We start from the raw sequence: 13,492 nt of genomic DNA on the forward strand, positions 1-13,492 counted from the left end.
GCTGGGAAAGCAAAGAAGAGCAGTAAAGACAAACAGGTACCTATGGAGAGTCAGAGTCTGGTGAAGTGTGGGTGAGGATTGATGGAGAGATCCTTTCTTCCATGCTCTGTTTCCAGACAACAGATGGGAGGTTCTTGGGTATTTAAAATGACACCTCCCTTTATTAGCAACCAGGTGGCTTCCGTGGTAGGGAATAAAGCAAAGGAACTTCCTCTGCAGAGCGTATCTCCTTTGTCTATGTATGCTAAATGCATGCTTAAATATAGTCCACCCAGGCAAGAGGTGGTGGTAACTTCCCAGGTAGCTCCGTGTTTGATCTTGGATGACATCGCATGAGTCTTCCTGTGTCTGTCGTCAGTGCCTCCAGCCAGGCAGTAATTGAGGGGCTGCATCTAGTCCATTTTAAAACTCTTTGATGGTTCCCTTGAAAAATTCCCTACAATTCAAGAAAACACTGCAGAATGTTTATACAACTGCACTTAAATCGTAAATACTAGTCCAGTACGTTTCTCCCTGATGCGGCTCTCCTCAATTTATTGAATATATCGTACCTGGCTTTGGAATTTCATACCTAGTATTTTCATCCTTTCTTCAAGTAATTGTCTTGACTTTAAACACTGTGTTTGAGCTTATCTGTAGCATTCTTTTACTATGTGAACATCAGATTTTTCTCATATCTCTGTGTCTGTTGCTTATAGCCATTGCCTACACACGTCCCCGTCATTCTTTTGTGTTCGTTTCCTGAGGGAACTTCTCAGGTGTTAAATTAGAGATTCTGCTTTTTTCAAATGGATCAAAATGCCTTACTCCTTGACCTTGAGGTGAAACTTTCAGAGTTTGGAGGGTAAGGCATAAAAATAGGTTTTGATTTTGAAAAGTGGTTTGTTTTAGCTTGGAGAAACATTTAAGGTGTGAGAAATGGGCTTTGATGCTAATATATATGAACAGAAGGAAGAAACAAAGGAAGGCTGTGTGTTAAGTGTTTCGTTTGTAGTAACACATTTAGAATTTCAGAAGAAAAGGCGGCTGGAATGTAGCAATTATAAATAAATTGCAAATTATTATTTTAATATTACTTGAGAGATACAGGAAAGGAGTTAATTGTCCAGATGGTATATGAGGAAACCAAAAAGGAACTAAATGCAAAGGATCTGATTTTGCTTAATTATCAAGGTATTCTGAACTCCCATTTATACCTTTTGATGGAACAGTCAACCACTAGGTTGACTTTTAGCCTGCTGTAGTACCATGTTGGTTTGTTTTGAAGAATATTTAGCATTTTAATATTAATTTTATGAAAATGTGTCAGCACTGGCTATATTTGAATTTTTTCATTACTTGATTTTCGTATCTTATTTCTATTAGTTTAAATATAGCAAGTAACTTACTAGAGATTTGTTTGTTTAAAAGCCTTTATAAGATGTCAGAAACAATAAATAGGGCCTAATTAGAGATATTTGACTTGGTCATTTGACTGTTTCCTGTTTCTGCCTTTAGCCAGTGAAGACTAAAGGTCCAGCTCATAGAAGGGACAGGGAGAGGGAGAGGTTAACTCTGCAAGATGCTGACTTGTTTTGATGTTTATGTTTTAAAGCAAAAAATAACTTTTGCTTGTAAAATCAAAGGTGTAATCTTAGCTACTTATATTTGGAGTTTGCCCAGATCAGTATCGTTGACTGTAGTTCTGCATATGGATAATAATTGGTCCAGCTTTACAATAGGATGTGTGGAGAGGTTGTGGGGTCTCCCATTTCTGGATATGCTCAGAACTGTTACATTTTGGAAATTGAAAGATAAAGTCGTGTGAACTATCATATTGGTTTACAGTTGCATTGGGTCTCCATTTCTGGATATGCTCAGAACTATTAAACTGTTACATTTTGGAAATTAAAAGATAAAGTCATGTGAACTATCATATTGGTTTACAGTTGCATAATTAACCAATGTTTTTCTGTCTGAATGTCAGGGACTTGCTTTCTTTATGAAACTGTTCGATACTTCAGTAAAATAATTTCTTTCCTGTCATCTTATTACTGTAGCTATTCTGCTGAGAGATTCTTATTATATTATTCATCTAAGTATTTGTGTTGCTCTACTTTTGAAAAAAAATGTGGATATTCAGCATTGGAATAGGAAACTGGCTTGCCAACTTAAGAACTTCTTTTGCCTTTTTTCTTTCTTCCTTTTTTTTTTTTTCATCGTTCCCTTGTGTTCTTTTTATATCAGCTTTGTCTTAATCTAATGTCTGTCTCATCTGGTTCCCATCACCTCTGTGCTGCTTTCATATAAAAACGAATGTGTTTCCTCAACAATTTGGCTATATACTGGAGGAACTAACCTTGCTCTGCATATAAGGAACCAAAGAACTGGATCCATCAGAGGTGCTGGACACCTCTGAGATCTAGGATGGCACAGGAAGTGAGTGAAAATTACTGAGATCCAGTTTAGTGCTTCACTTGCAGAAATGTATCATTCCCTGTTGTTTCACAAGCAAAAATTCTTCTGTTTTTAACAGGTTATTTTCTTGTATGCTACTTAATATTGGAGTCTTTATTTTCTCCTTCCAGAGTTGTCTTGTGATTTCTTTTTACGTTCGTGCTTTCTAAATGAACATCTCCCTGTAAATACTTTTTCTTTGTTGTTACTTTTCCCTAGATATATTAGAGTACGCTTTTTAAACAGTAAATCTCCCCCCCAGTGCCTATTGAACTCTCCTAATCCCTGTTTGGTCTATTTCTGTAATTTCTTTATTGTCAGTCCTTCCCAGATCAGTATAATCAGTGAAGGAATTGTTAAGCTGTTTATTTGCTGGGCAGTGATGGCATTAAGTAGGAATGAATGTATAAGGGAATCTCAAAGCTTCCTCTGACATCCTTCTGCTCCATGTGGACCATTTCTGGTTTTGTTTGCTTGTTGTCCTTCATGGTTTCATGTGGCTGTGGTTTTTGTTTTCTGGTTTTGTTCCCCACTGTAGGTGATGATATTCACAGGTAGCCAAGCTACAGCACAAACTTGAAGTTATTTTCAAAAACCTGTAGTATTATTGATCAGTGTATCTGGTCCTGCTGTGACCATTGTGTAGACATACTGGGTGTGATAAGTTGTTTGAAGGTGTTGAATGCTTTAGTGCATTTACTTTTCTAGGGTGGAATTAGAAAAAAAAACTAACTGTGAATGTAATCTGCTGTTCACATCTTTCTAACCACTGTGTTCCAAGAAGAGTCATTGCAGACAATGTTTTTACACTACAGTACAAGATTTCTTTCAGACTTTCTTGGAGTGATGATTAAATGGAGTTACGTGAAGGAAGTCACTGAAGAGGAAAGAATGCATTAAACAATATAAGCAATAAATTTTTCCTTAGATACTAATTGGACTAAATGCTTTTTCAGGCTGTGTACATGATGCCCACAGAAGGAGATGATTCATCCAAAAGTGTTCCTTTAGCATTGCAAAGAGTGTTTTATGAGCTGCAACATAGTGACAAACCAGTTGGAACTAAAAAGTTAACAAAATCTTTCGGGTAAGTTTCAGAAATTTAGACTATTTATTGGGCTATTACAGGCTTTGTAAAACTTTTCTTTAAAAAGATTTTATTTTAAAATCTTTTTAAATAAAAAAGGGTATTTTTAGAGTGGTGCAGAGAATTCTTAGTATAGCATTGTGTTAATTGCAAACTTTTTTTCATTTATTTGGATACGTTTTCATTTATAGTCAGTACTAAAGACAGCCGATCCAAGAGTCAGATTTTTTGGGGGAGGGAGTGGTACACAGTAAAACAGAGCTGTTAGTAACGGGGCTATAGTCTACCTGTTACCTGAAAATAACGTGATGCATTTTACTTGAGTAAAATTCAGGACAAAATCTGTTGCTGAAACACTGCAGTTCATGTATTGTTAATGTCTTTTTTTAAATTTAAATCTGTTTTAAATTTAGAGAAATAGCAGTAATTTACATTTCCATATTGTTAGTTCTGCACTGATGACTGTTGTAACATTTTCTTATGACATATCAAGGATGCACGTATTTTCCCCAATGCACAATTTAGAAGCATTTAATGCTGTATTCTGTTTCGTGATTTAAAGCTTAAGAGGAGTATCTGTTGCATGAAGTAAAGGTGCCAGAGCACATTCTAAACAATTCCTTGCATTTTCCTCAGTCCAGCACCCTCTTTTCCTCCCTTAAACATCTACAAAAAGGCTTGCTTTTTATTTTCATTTTTGCCCAGTATCCAGTTCAGTGCCTGGTATTTTTTCCAGTCTGGTGGTGCTTCTTGTGAGATGGTGTTACAGGGCATGATTTTAAATCTGGAGTATCTAGACATAGAATTGTACAATATAGCTGCATTGAGTGAGGGTGTTGATTTTTATTCTTTTGTTTTACTAGCTGGATGTTTCAATTGAACACAAGTTAGGACAGAAGATTAAAATCAGCATAGCCTGTAAAAGCCTATTCTTTGCATGTCGTATAGGCATGGAGTAGGATTTTATCAGAAACTGTTCTAAAAGATTGTATTTCACATTACACTGTATTTGTAGACTAGTCTTTCGTAGTAATATTGACAAGCATTTGTTTATTTAAAAGCTGGTTAGGAAGTTTGTATCATCTTTTTCACATAGCTGACCTAGTGTCCACCTGCATCTTCTGCTCAAGCTTGTAGTAGTGGCTGTATCTTGATAAGACTTTGTAACCTTGCATCGTTGTAACCTTTCCTTTTGACCTTTTGGGGGAATTCTAAAATGACACTGGTAACCTCAGAGTTGTGTGTTTATCTGGTCATACCCTCTTCCTACTAGCACACTGTATACTTAATTAATCAGCACTCTTGCTGTCCTGTTACACTGGAAAGACTTGCTGATAACTAAATATTTCATCTTGAATTAAGATCCCAACTGTGTCATCTTTAGTAGCATTATGAGGTCTTTCCCAAGGGTGCAGAAGATGCTTAATTTTGTATCTGAGAGCAAGGTTTTACAAATACATTCATGCCTGTTCTTGGGAAAAAATTTTTGAGTGTGTTTGAATATTTGGTCTTTTCCCCCCATCAAATCAGACAGGGGTTTCTGACTGTGTGAAGCTTACCTATATGCTGTGTAGAGCACAACTTCTTACTGGTATTGGGAGTTTCTAACCAAGTTTGGCTTCTTTCAGTAGAAAGTCATGCCATTGTCTGAAGGAGACCTTTTTTATCCTAGTATAAGTCTGTAACCTTTTTCTTTGATTTTGTCCTTTAAGTGTTGAAGGCCCAGGCAGTCTGGAGGTTATTTTTCCATTCTTAATTATCTTACAGGTCGCTTCATTCAGCTTTTTAAGTGTGAGCCCCCTCAAAATTGTTCTGGTGCACTTCTGGGAGTAGTATGGTGCCCTGTGACAGTGGGTCAGTGAGAAGAGCGTGGGAGGGGAAGCCAAAGTTAGTATTGCTCCTGGTCACCCCTGTGCTTGTGGCTCCAAGGGCTGGGGTTGAACCTCATGCTGAAGCCAGAGCCTACAGTAAACACAGCTTACTCCATATGGTTGGGAGCCACCACTTTTGCAAAGAGAGTTGCCAAAGATTTAAAATTTGAAAGATATTCTTGAGTTCAAGTTGAAGAGTTTATAGGAGAAAGTATTACATGCTGAAATAAAACCACTTTATGCTGCTTTTTTAATTGAAGGCAGTAGTGCTGAATAGCCTTGTTGCAGTGGGCTCCCTGGGCTACGAGGTGTTCCCAGACTGCTCTTCTCACCCCGCTTCACATGGGTGTGTTTGCACATGGACAGCTCAGGAACGGGTGCCTCATCGCATCCTTGGAGTTTCTGTGCATCCAGGATTAACTCCTTAGATGAGCACAAAGGAGACAGGATTTCCTATGAATCCATTTACTTCTTTTCATGTGCTGAAATAAACCCTGAACACTACTTGACTGCACCTGAAGGGCCCTCAAAAGAGAGGCAGCTAGAAGCATGCTGCCGAAACTACTCTGACAGCATTGAATTGCTCCCAGGCCTTTTCTTAAGGGTTTTTTTGATGTGAACTGAGGTTAGGTCGTAGACTGGAAGAATTCTTCTGCTAGCAATGGCCTGGCTCTGGCCTCTTCGGCTGACTCCAGTATCTTCCCTGTCCCCAGACCCATAGAGAGAAGGTGGCATATGAGCACAGAACAGCTGCCAAAACGTCCCACAAATTCACTGCCCCTTTGTCCTGCCAAGTAAATGCTACAGAACTAAAAAAACATACGCATCAGCCAGTACTAAATCTCAGAGTCTTTACATCTTGCTATGTATTAAATCCTTGGTCTGTAAAGTAGTGACAAAAGGTTTTTTTGCTGTGAGTTCTCTTCATAATATAGTAATTTTGTATTAATTTGCCTTCCAAAGGTGGGAAACTTTAGACAGCTTCATGCAACATGATGTCCAGGAATTATGTCGAGTGGTATGTTTTTACTATTTTTTACTGATCTGTGATGCATAATGTTGTCCCTCAATATCGTGTACATATAATTTAGTAACAGTAGTAGTGGCACGGATTAATTCCAATTAGGTCTTTAAGATGTAGAGTTTTTGCCTTGGTTTATTTCTCTTCTTTAAGAATGGGATTGATTGTGGCCTTTTGCAGGTGAGGAATTCATAAAGGATAGGTAAGGCTAAAAATAAATGGACTGTATGCTAGTGGTGCTCCTAGAGCCATGGAGGGAAATGCAGTTTTGAAGATGCAAATGCTTTGTTACATTTGTGAGGTTTTCCAAACTCAAAGGAATGTAGCTCGGGTAGCCCTCGGCAGTGTTTAGGGGCAAGAGGAGGATTTAAAGGGTTAGAAAGGAGATGGCACTACAAATAGATTAACATTTTCATTTTTATGTGAGTGACTCAGTTTACTATCAGTGAGGTATTCATCTGTGTGTGATGAATAAATTTGAAACCTGCAAGTTTATCCTATGTAAAAACTAATTTTTCTTTCAGCTGCTTGATAATGTGGAAAATAAAATGAAAGGCACATGTGTAGAAGGCACTATTCCTAAATTGTTCAGAGGGAAGATGGTGGTATGTATTTAATAAATAGATAAATATTTTGTTTAAATTAACTGTTACTTGTATATATTGAAATTCTGTGTTTTTTGGCTTTTGTTTACAGTCTTATATCCAATGCAAACATGTAGACTATCGATCTGAACGGATAGAAGATTATTATGACATCCAGCTAAGTATAAAGGGAAAGAAAAATAGTAAGTGATACATTGTGATATGCACCAATCAAATACTTCAACGTGTTGGACGTAGCTAGTGCCTGTTGGTTTCAGATGGGTTTGATGGTGCTCAGCACTTTGAAATACCTGTGCTTTAATTTCAGAGGGAGGAGTCTTTGACACCTCATAGAAAAGATTTTCTACAGAAAATGTTTTTGCTTACATTATCATTTTTCCCTTCTCTCATTTCCCTTCTCTGCTGCTTCCTCCCTAATTCTCTCACTGATATGTTTTCATGAAACAATATCAATTTTATGAGTTTTCTCAGTGTCATAAAAGTGTACACTATGCCATGGTGATAAGAGTAGTATTGTCACAGTAGATTATAATTTATATATGGAGATGAACTTGGAGAAAATAGACTGTTATTTAGACCTAACCATAGTAGCAAGCAAATAAAAAGAATAAACTAATCAAAGGACCTCTGTTATGCTGCTCTGTCATCACTTTACCAAGTACTTCACATAGATGAGATGATAAAGGGCATGTAAGATTCCAGCAAACAAAACCATCTAGCTTGATGCTTAACAGTTGCAAAGTGAGAATACAAGGTTTGGCAGACACATGAAACTGTGATTTTAAAATCTGCTGATATTCTTATGTATGCACCTAAGTTTGGTGTGTTTCTTAAACAGAATAAATATTTTATTTTTTGTTTTACAAAGCCCGAAGTATTCAAACATAAGCTCTGATGTCTTCATGTTATTTGAGGAATACACTGTTAAGCTCTCAGGCTAGAGCAAATTAACACTTTTCTTAGTTCTTCCCTATAATTCCACAATCTTCTTTCACTTAGTTTTTGAGTCCTTCATTGACTACGTTGCAGTGGAACAGTTGGATGGTGATAACAAGTACGATGCAGGAGAACATGGCTTGCAGGTATTTTTATTTATTTTTTTTTAACTTGGTTTTAAATTTTATTTCTGTGTCTTTGATGAAAATAACTTTAAAAAGTTATTGTGGCCAAAAAAATAATTGCCGAACCCTTTCTAAGTTGTATCAAGTGATTTTGGTGGATTTTCTCCTTAGGCAAGCTTTTACATAGCTCCTTGTAGTTGCTATTATGTTTCTTGAAATGGAGAATTTAAAACGGTCTAATCAGCAGTGAGTTTTGCTTTTATACCCTTGTTTTAGTGACTCGAATGGTTAACTTCTCCAGTGATTTCTCAGTTTTGAAATCAGTAAAGTTTTTCCTCTAAGAGTAGTCTGTTCTTGTGTGTCTAGTAAAAAAAAGGCATGGCTCTAAAAGTGACTTTAGAGAGGTCATTTTTCTGTCATCAACAAGAACGCCAAATGAACCTGTGGAGTTTTAAACATTTATGCATGTCCACGTGTTTCTGAATCAGCTGCACTTTGCTCTACCCACTGGAGGAAGCTGAAGTTCTTCTTAAAAAAAAAGTTGCTTTACTAAAGCTTATTTCTGCAGCTTCCACATACCAGGTTTTGTCAGTAATGTTCTCTATATTCTTTAGCTCTGCTTAAGAAGGTACAGCACGATAGCCAAATATTTGTTGGCAGGATGCAATGAACGTGAAATTCATAATTAATCAAAAATTAGGTTTTTGCCTCTGAATTCACTTTTAATTTTATTTATACAGGTAACTTGCTGTTAATGCAGTGATATGTTCATGTGTGCTTGTATGAATGGCCTAAATTTAAATGAACTGAGTTCTTTTAAGTGTTACTGGAGTAGCCTATGGGAAGGCTGGTACAGTGTTAAGATAGTTAAATTCCACCCAAGTTTTGAACCATTCTTTGGTGCACAATGTGTTGTCAAGCCTATAAAATAAAATTCCATGTAAAGATTGTCTGCAGCAGATGAGCATTTTAAGTTACTAAAAATCTTGCAATTTCAACCCTCCGTTTCCTTTAAAATGTCTAGGAGGCAGAGAAAGGTGTGAAGTTCCTAACGTTGCCACCAGTATTACACCTACAGCTCATGAGATTTATGTATGATCCTCAGACTGACCAAAACATCAAGATAAATGATAGGTGAGTTGGGAGGTGGTTGGTTTGGTTTTTTCGGTTGTAGAATTTGGACCTGTGAATATATTGTACCAAAAAGTAATTTGCCAAAAATCCCATTTTTGATTCAACTCCCAAGAAGAATGTGAGTGCAGTCGCATATGGTGGAGGTCCCCAAAAGGTGCACTGATTGAACTTGAAGGTTCTGAATGACAAGTTGAGTACTTAAATAGTAATTTGTAGATGTTGTTTTGAATACAAAACAAGCAAATGCATCTTTTAAGGCTTTGTGGAACATTCTTTGTGCTGTGGGGGAAAAGTCAGTACATTCCCATAGGCTGCCACAAGAGTAAGCAGGATGAGTAAGTAGTCCTCTGCTTTCCCTCCATCCACTTTCGTGCCCGCTCACTCTAAGAAGAGGCCGATAATTTCTCAAGGAGAGATATTGTTGGTTGTAAACTAAATCTGTATTGCAAGGATTTCAGTCTCACCAAGGAGGTGAGACTACAGCTGCTGAAAGACATTTCAAAATAACGTTCCAGTCCAGTGGCACCTGTGCTTAGAAAAGCTGTATTTGTATACTAGAAAATAACAAGTTTTGAGCTTTTCCCTTGACGCATTGAATCCAAAACAGTTATGAGTTAAAGTGCTCTTGTCCTTGCTACTGAGGGCATGCTTTTTCAGAGGTGCTTATGAATATGATTTTTATTCTATATTAAAACAGTATGCAGTATATTATGGACAGGAACAGCATTGTAATAGTAACTTGTTCAGATTGTGTAGCTTGCTTTAGGAGTAAGTTCTGATGTCCTGCATAATAGCATGTGTCAGTCTTAACTACAAGTGTCTTAATTCCTTTCAAAACTAGGTTTGAGTTTCCTGAACAGTTGCCACTAGATGAATTTTTGCAAAAAACAGACCCTAAAGATCCTGCGAATTACATTCTTCATGCAGTTTTAGTACACAGTGGAGATAACCATGGCGGACATTATGTTGTTTACTTAAATCCAAAGGGGGATGGCAAAGTGAGTATTGAAACGCACTCAAACGTGTTTGTGTTTTGCAAATATATACTTGCAGATTCCATAATGGGCAAATCTTTGGAATTTTTGTTCCCTGACAGAAGAGCGTGCTGGCACACTCCCTTCATTGCACAGCGATTTGACTTCTCCGCATAGTTCTTAGCTTGATATTTTCTCATTTGGTGCCTATTCTAACCTATTTGGGAAACTTACTTTGTATTTACAAAGAGAAAAACCAGCAGCCTTTGAGTCTAGTTTTTGCTCTTTGGGGAGGAGCCTGCATTTAGAGGTATTAAAGAATCATTTGCTTGCTTAAGAGGAGCAGCTTCATCTTTGCTATTGCTTTTGGCAAAAGACTTGCAATGAAGGGGATTCCTTCCTTCATGTGTATATATGTGTTGAAGTTCTACTGCAATCAGCTTATAGCCAGCATTTTTTTCAGGCTGACTTCAGGCTGAAGCAAATCTGAACGTTTCAAATGTTTCTGTGAGTCAGAAATTCAGTATCTTTGTATGTCCCACTGTTACGGGTACAGCTGACATGATGGGATCAGACAGTTATAGGTCAGGTGCCTCTTCCCTTGAGTTGGCAGGTTTTGTACAGCGTACAGGACTCCTGTGAGTGTACAGGACTGCTCACACTTAAAAGCAGAAGTCAGATTTTGCTGTGAATTTCTTGCTGTTTGTCTCATTCTTAATTGGCTTTATTGTTTCGGTTTAAAATTTGCTGTAAATTACTTTAAATTTGCAAATGATAACTATATACCTTGTGCATCACTGCTTTTTATTTTATTTTACAGCAAATAAGGTCAATTTGCTGAAATCCATAGATAAATGTGAGATATTTGACTAACAGTCTTAAGAAAAATTTCTTGAATAATTATTGGCCTTTTGATATTCAGTGTAAAACATTCAAATATTTCAGTAAAGGTTTGGTGTTTAAGGCCTTCCTTATGCTGAGCACAAGTAGCAGGTACCACAAATTACACTGAACTTGATTTTTCATTTTAAACTCATGCTGCTTGAAGAGCAATTTTAGTTACTTCAAAGAGCTGAAAGACATGCCAGAAATAGGATTTCTTTATCATTCAAGAACATGTTTTTGTGTGTAAAATTATATTTGTATAAATTTTTCTCTCTAGTGGTGTAAATTTGATGATGATGTTGTATCAAGATGTACAAAGGAAGAAGCAATTGAACACAACTATGGAGGTCACGACGATGACTTATCTGTACGGCACTGTACGAATGCTTACATGTTGGTTTACATCAGGGAATCAAAATTAAGTATGTATACTCTGCCTGTGTTCCAAGTTAGATTTACATACAGGGATTTAGGGCTATGTTTTACTTCTGAATTGTTGACAGCCTTCCTATACAAAGGAGCTTCGTTATTAATAGTTGGAATATATAGATTCCATGGGGCCAGCCAGCCTTTCTCTGACTTCTGGAAAGTGTGTGCTGATCTAGTGCTGTCTTGTCTTAGCACAGTAAGGCAACACTTTCTACACTGATTATTATTTTATAGGATGGAAAAATTAACGAACTAACTTAAGTGATGGAAACTAAATCCAGTTGATTATAAGAATGTAGATATGTGTTTACTAAGAAAATTGGCTGGTGGTAACTACTTTTTTAATCCTGAAATGAATATTTAATTCAGAAGTCTGATACATATCTCATGGAAGTAGTGCGTTTTGGCTTGGGATAGAAAATGCTTCCTTTGCCAATACATGATCATATCAAACCATGTTTTTAATTAAAAGATGAAAAAAGCCAGTTTTGACTTCGTATCAGAGGAAAGTCAAGCATGTATGAAGGAAAACCTGTTTGATGTAAATCTCAAAATGACGTCACAAAATCTGCTTTATAGGTGAAGTTTTGCAGCCTGTCACGGACCATGATATTCCTCAACAACTTGTAGAAAGGCTACAAGAAGAGAAGAGGATAGAAGCTCAGAAGAGGAAGGAGAGGCAGGAAGCTCACCTCTATATGCAAGTGCAGGTCAGCTTTAGAAATAGATCAAGTTGCAATTACCTTACCATTAAAATTCAGAATATTGAGCCACCCAAGACAAACCTTGATTTTCATATTTTTAAAATTTGTGTTTGGAAATAGTGTTTGAAGTACAATTATGATTTTAGTGCTTGTAAGTATGTTTACATAAGCAATAAATCCTAATGAAACAAACAGTACTGTATGTTATGGACATTTCTGTTTTCTCTAGGAGTTACGTGCTTGCAAGTGAAAATAGTAAGTTCAGGTGAAAGGAAAAGGACCAGGTTATTTTAAATGGCTGCCCTGCCACCGCACTTTTATCTCCTTCAGGAATTATTTTCTAAAATTAGCATGTATCTAGCCATAGGCTGCAAGCCTGGACTACTGCCAGACTGAACTCATCAAGTAGAAGCAGAAGGAGAGAGTGCTTGTATTTGCAATTATCTTTTTGGAAAAGCCAGATGGACTAGATTGTTATGAATTGCCTTAAGGAACCCTGTTTATGGCTCTTTCCAGAGCCCATCTGGCAGAAGAAAACAGAACCCATTTTCTATTTGCCTCCATGTTTCCTTGCATCTTCTTTCTGGTGTTCCTAAGTGGAGACATGGGTGAAGTTTGGCTTGTTCTACGCTGCGTTTACACTCGAGCTGCTCTCGGTGGAGAGACTGGCAGAGCTGCACCGTTTGTCTCTCTGTTAACAGAGTCTGTGGGAGACACAGGAAACTTTTTAGGCCAGCCTCCCTGTATTACACCACTAAAATAATTATATAGCCTTTTTTTAAGTGCCAAGATTGTCAGAGCACATGTTTCCAAGATTGGGATCTAAGCACAACTGTTTTTTAATTGTTCAGGTTTTGTAAGAATTAGTGTGTGTTAATTACTTAGGCTGATTTGACTATCAATCACATTTTAAAAATTTCATTATAATCTTTATTTTCTTTATGGGAACACGAATAGTGTTAGCAATATGCCACTTTCCAGAGAGCCAGTGACATGGCATAATGAAGCATCATGAGAAGGTTTTATGTTGTGCAGCTGAGCTAATGTGAATAGTAACCTTTAAATGTAATTTTTCAGATAGTGGCAGAGGATCAGTTCTGTGGTCACCAAGGCAATGATATGTATGATGAAGAAAAAGTGAAATACACTGTTTTCAAAGTATTAAAAAACTCCACACTTACAGAATTCGTTCAAAATCTCTCTCAAACAATGGTAAGTTTTGTGTAGCTGAGTATCTGTATCTATTTATTTTTTTACATTATGGTTACTTCATAGACTTTATCTT

General features: G+C 37.0%; 1 protein-coding gene across 1 annotated transcript in view; it reads left to right on the forward strand.

The window, feature by feature from the left end:
* USP7 (ubiquitin specific peptidase 7 (herpes virus-associated)) overlaps positions 1 to 13,492 on the forward strand; it is a 43,537-nt gene that overhangs the window by 11,338 nt on the left and 18,707 nt on the right. The window contains exons 6-15 of the mRNA XM_014936458.1: positions 3,393 to 3,523; positions 6,358 to 6,412; positions 6,940 to 7,020; positions 7,112 to 7,202; positions 8,020 to 8,102; positions 9,106 to 9,215; positions 10,057 to 10,213; positions 11,352 to 11,496; positions 12,083 to 12,213; positions 13,285 to 13,419. Of these exons, the coding sequence (XP_014791944.1) occupies positions 3,393 to 3,523; positions 6,358 to 6,412; positions 6,940 to 7,020; positions 7,112 to 7,202; positions 8,020 to 8,102; positions 9,106 to 9,215; positions 10,057 to 10,213; positions 11,352 to 11,496; positions 12,083 to 12,213; positions 13,285 to 13,419 (1,119 nt within the window). The remainder of the gene's footprint in view (positions 1 to 3,392; positions 3,524 to 6,357; positions 6,413 to 6,939; positions 7,021 to 7,111; positions 7,203 to 8,019; positions 8,103 to 9,105; positions 9,216 to 10,056; positions 10,214 to 11,351; positions 11,497 to 12,082; positions 12,214 to 13,284; positions 13,420 to 13,492) is intronic.

This window comes from Calidris pugnax, unplaced genomic scaffold, assembly GCF_001431845.1.
Source record: "Calidris pugnax isolate Ruff unplaced genomic scaffold, ASM143184v1 scaffold17, whole genome shotgun sequence".
NCBI lineage: Eukaryota > Metazoa > Chordata > Aves > Charadriiformes > Scolopacidae > Calidris > Calidris pugnax.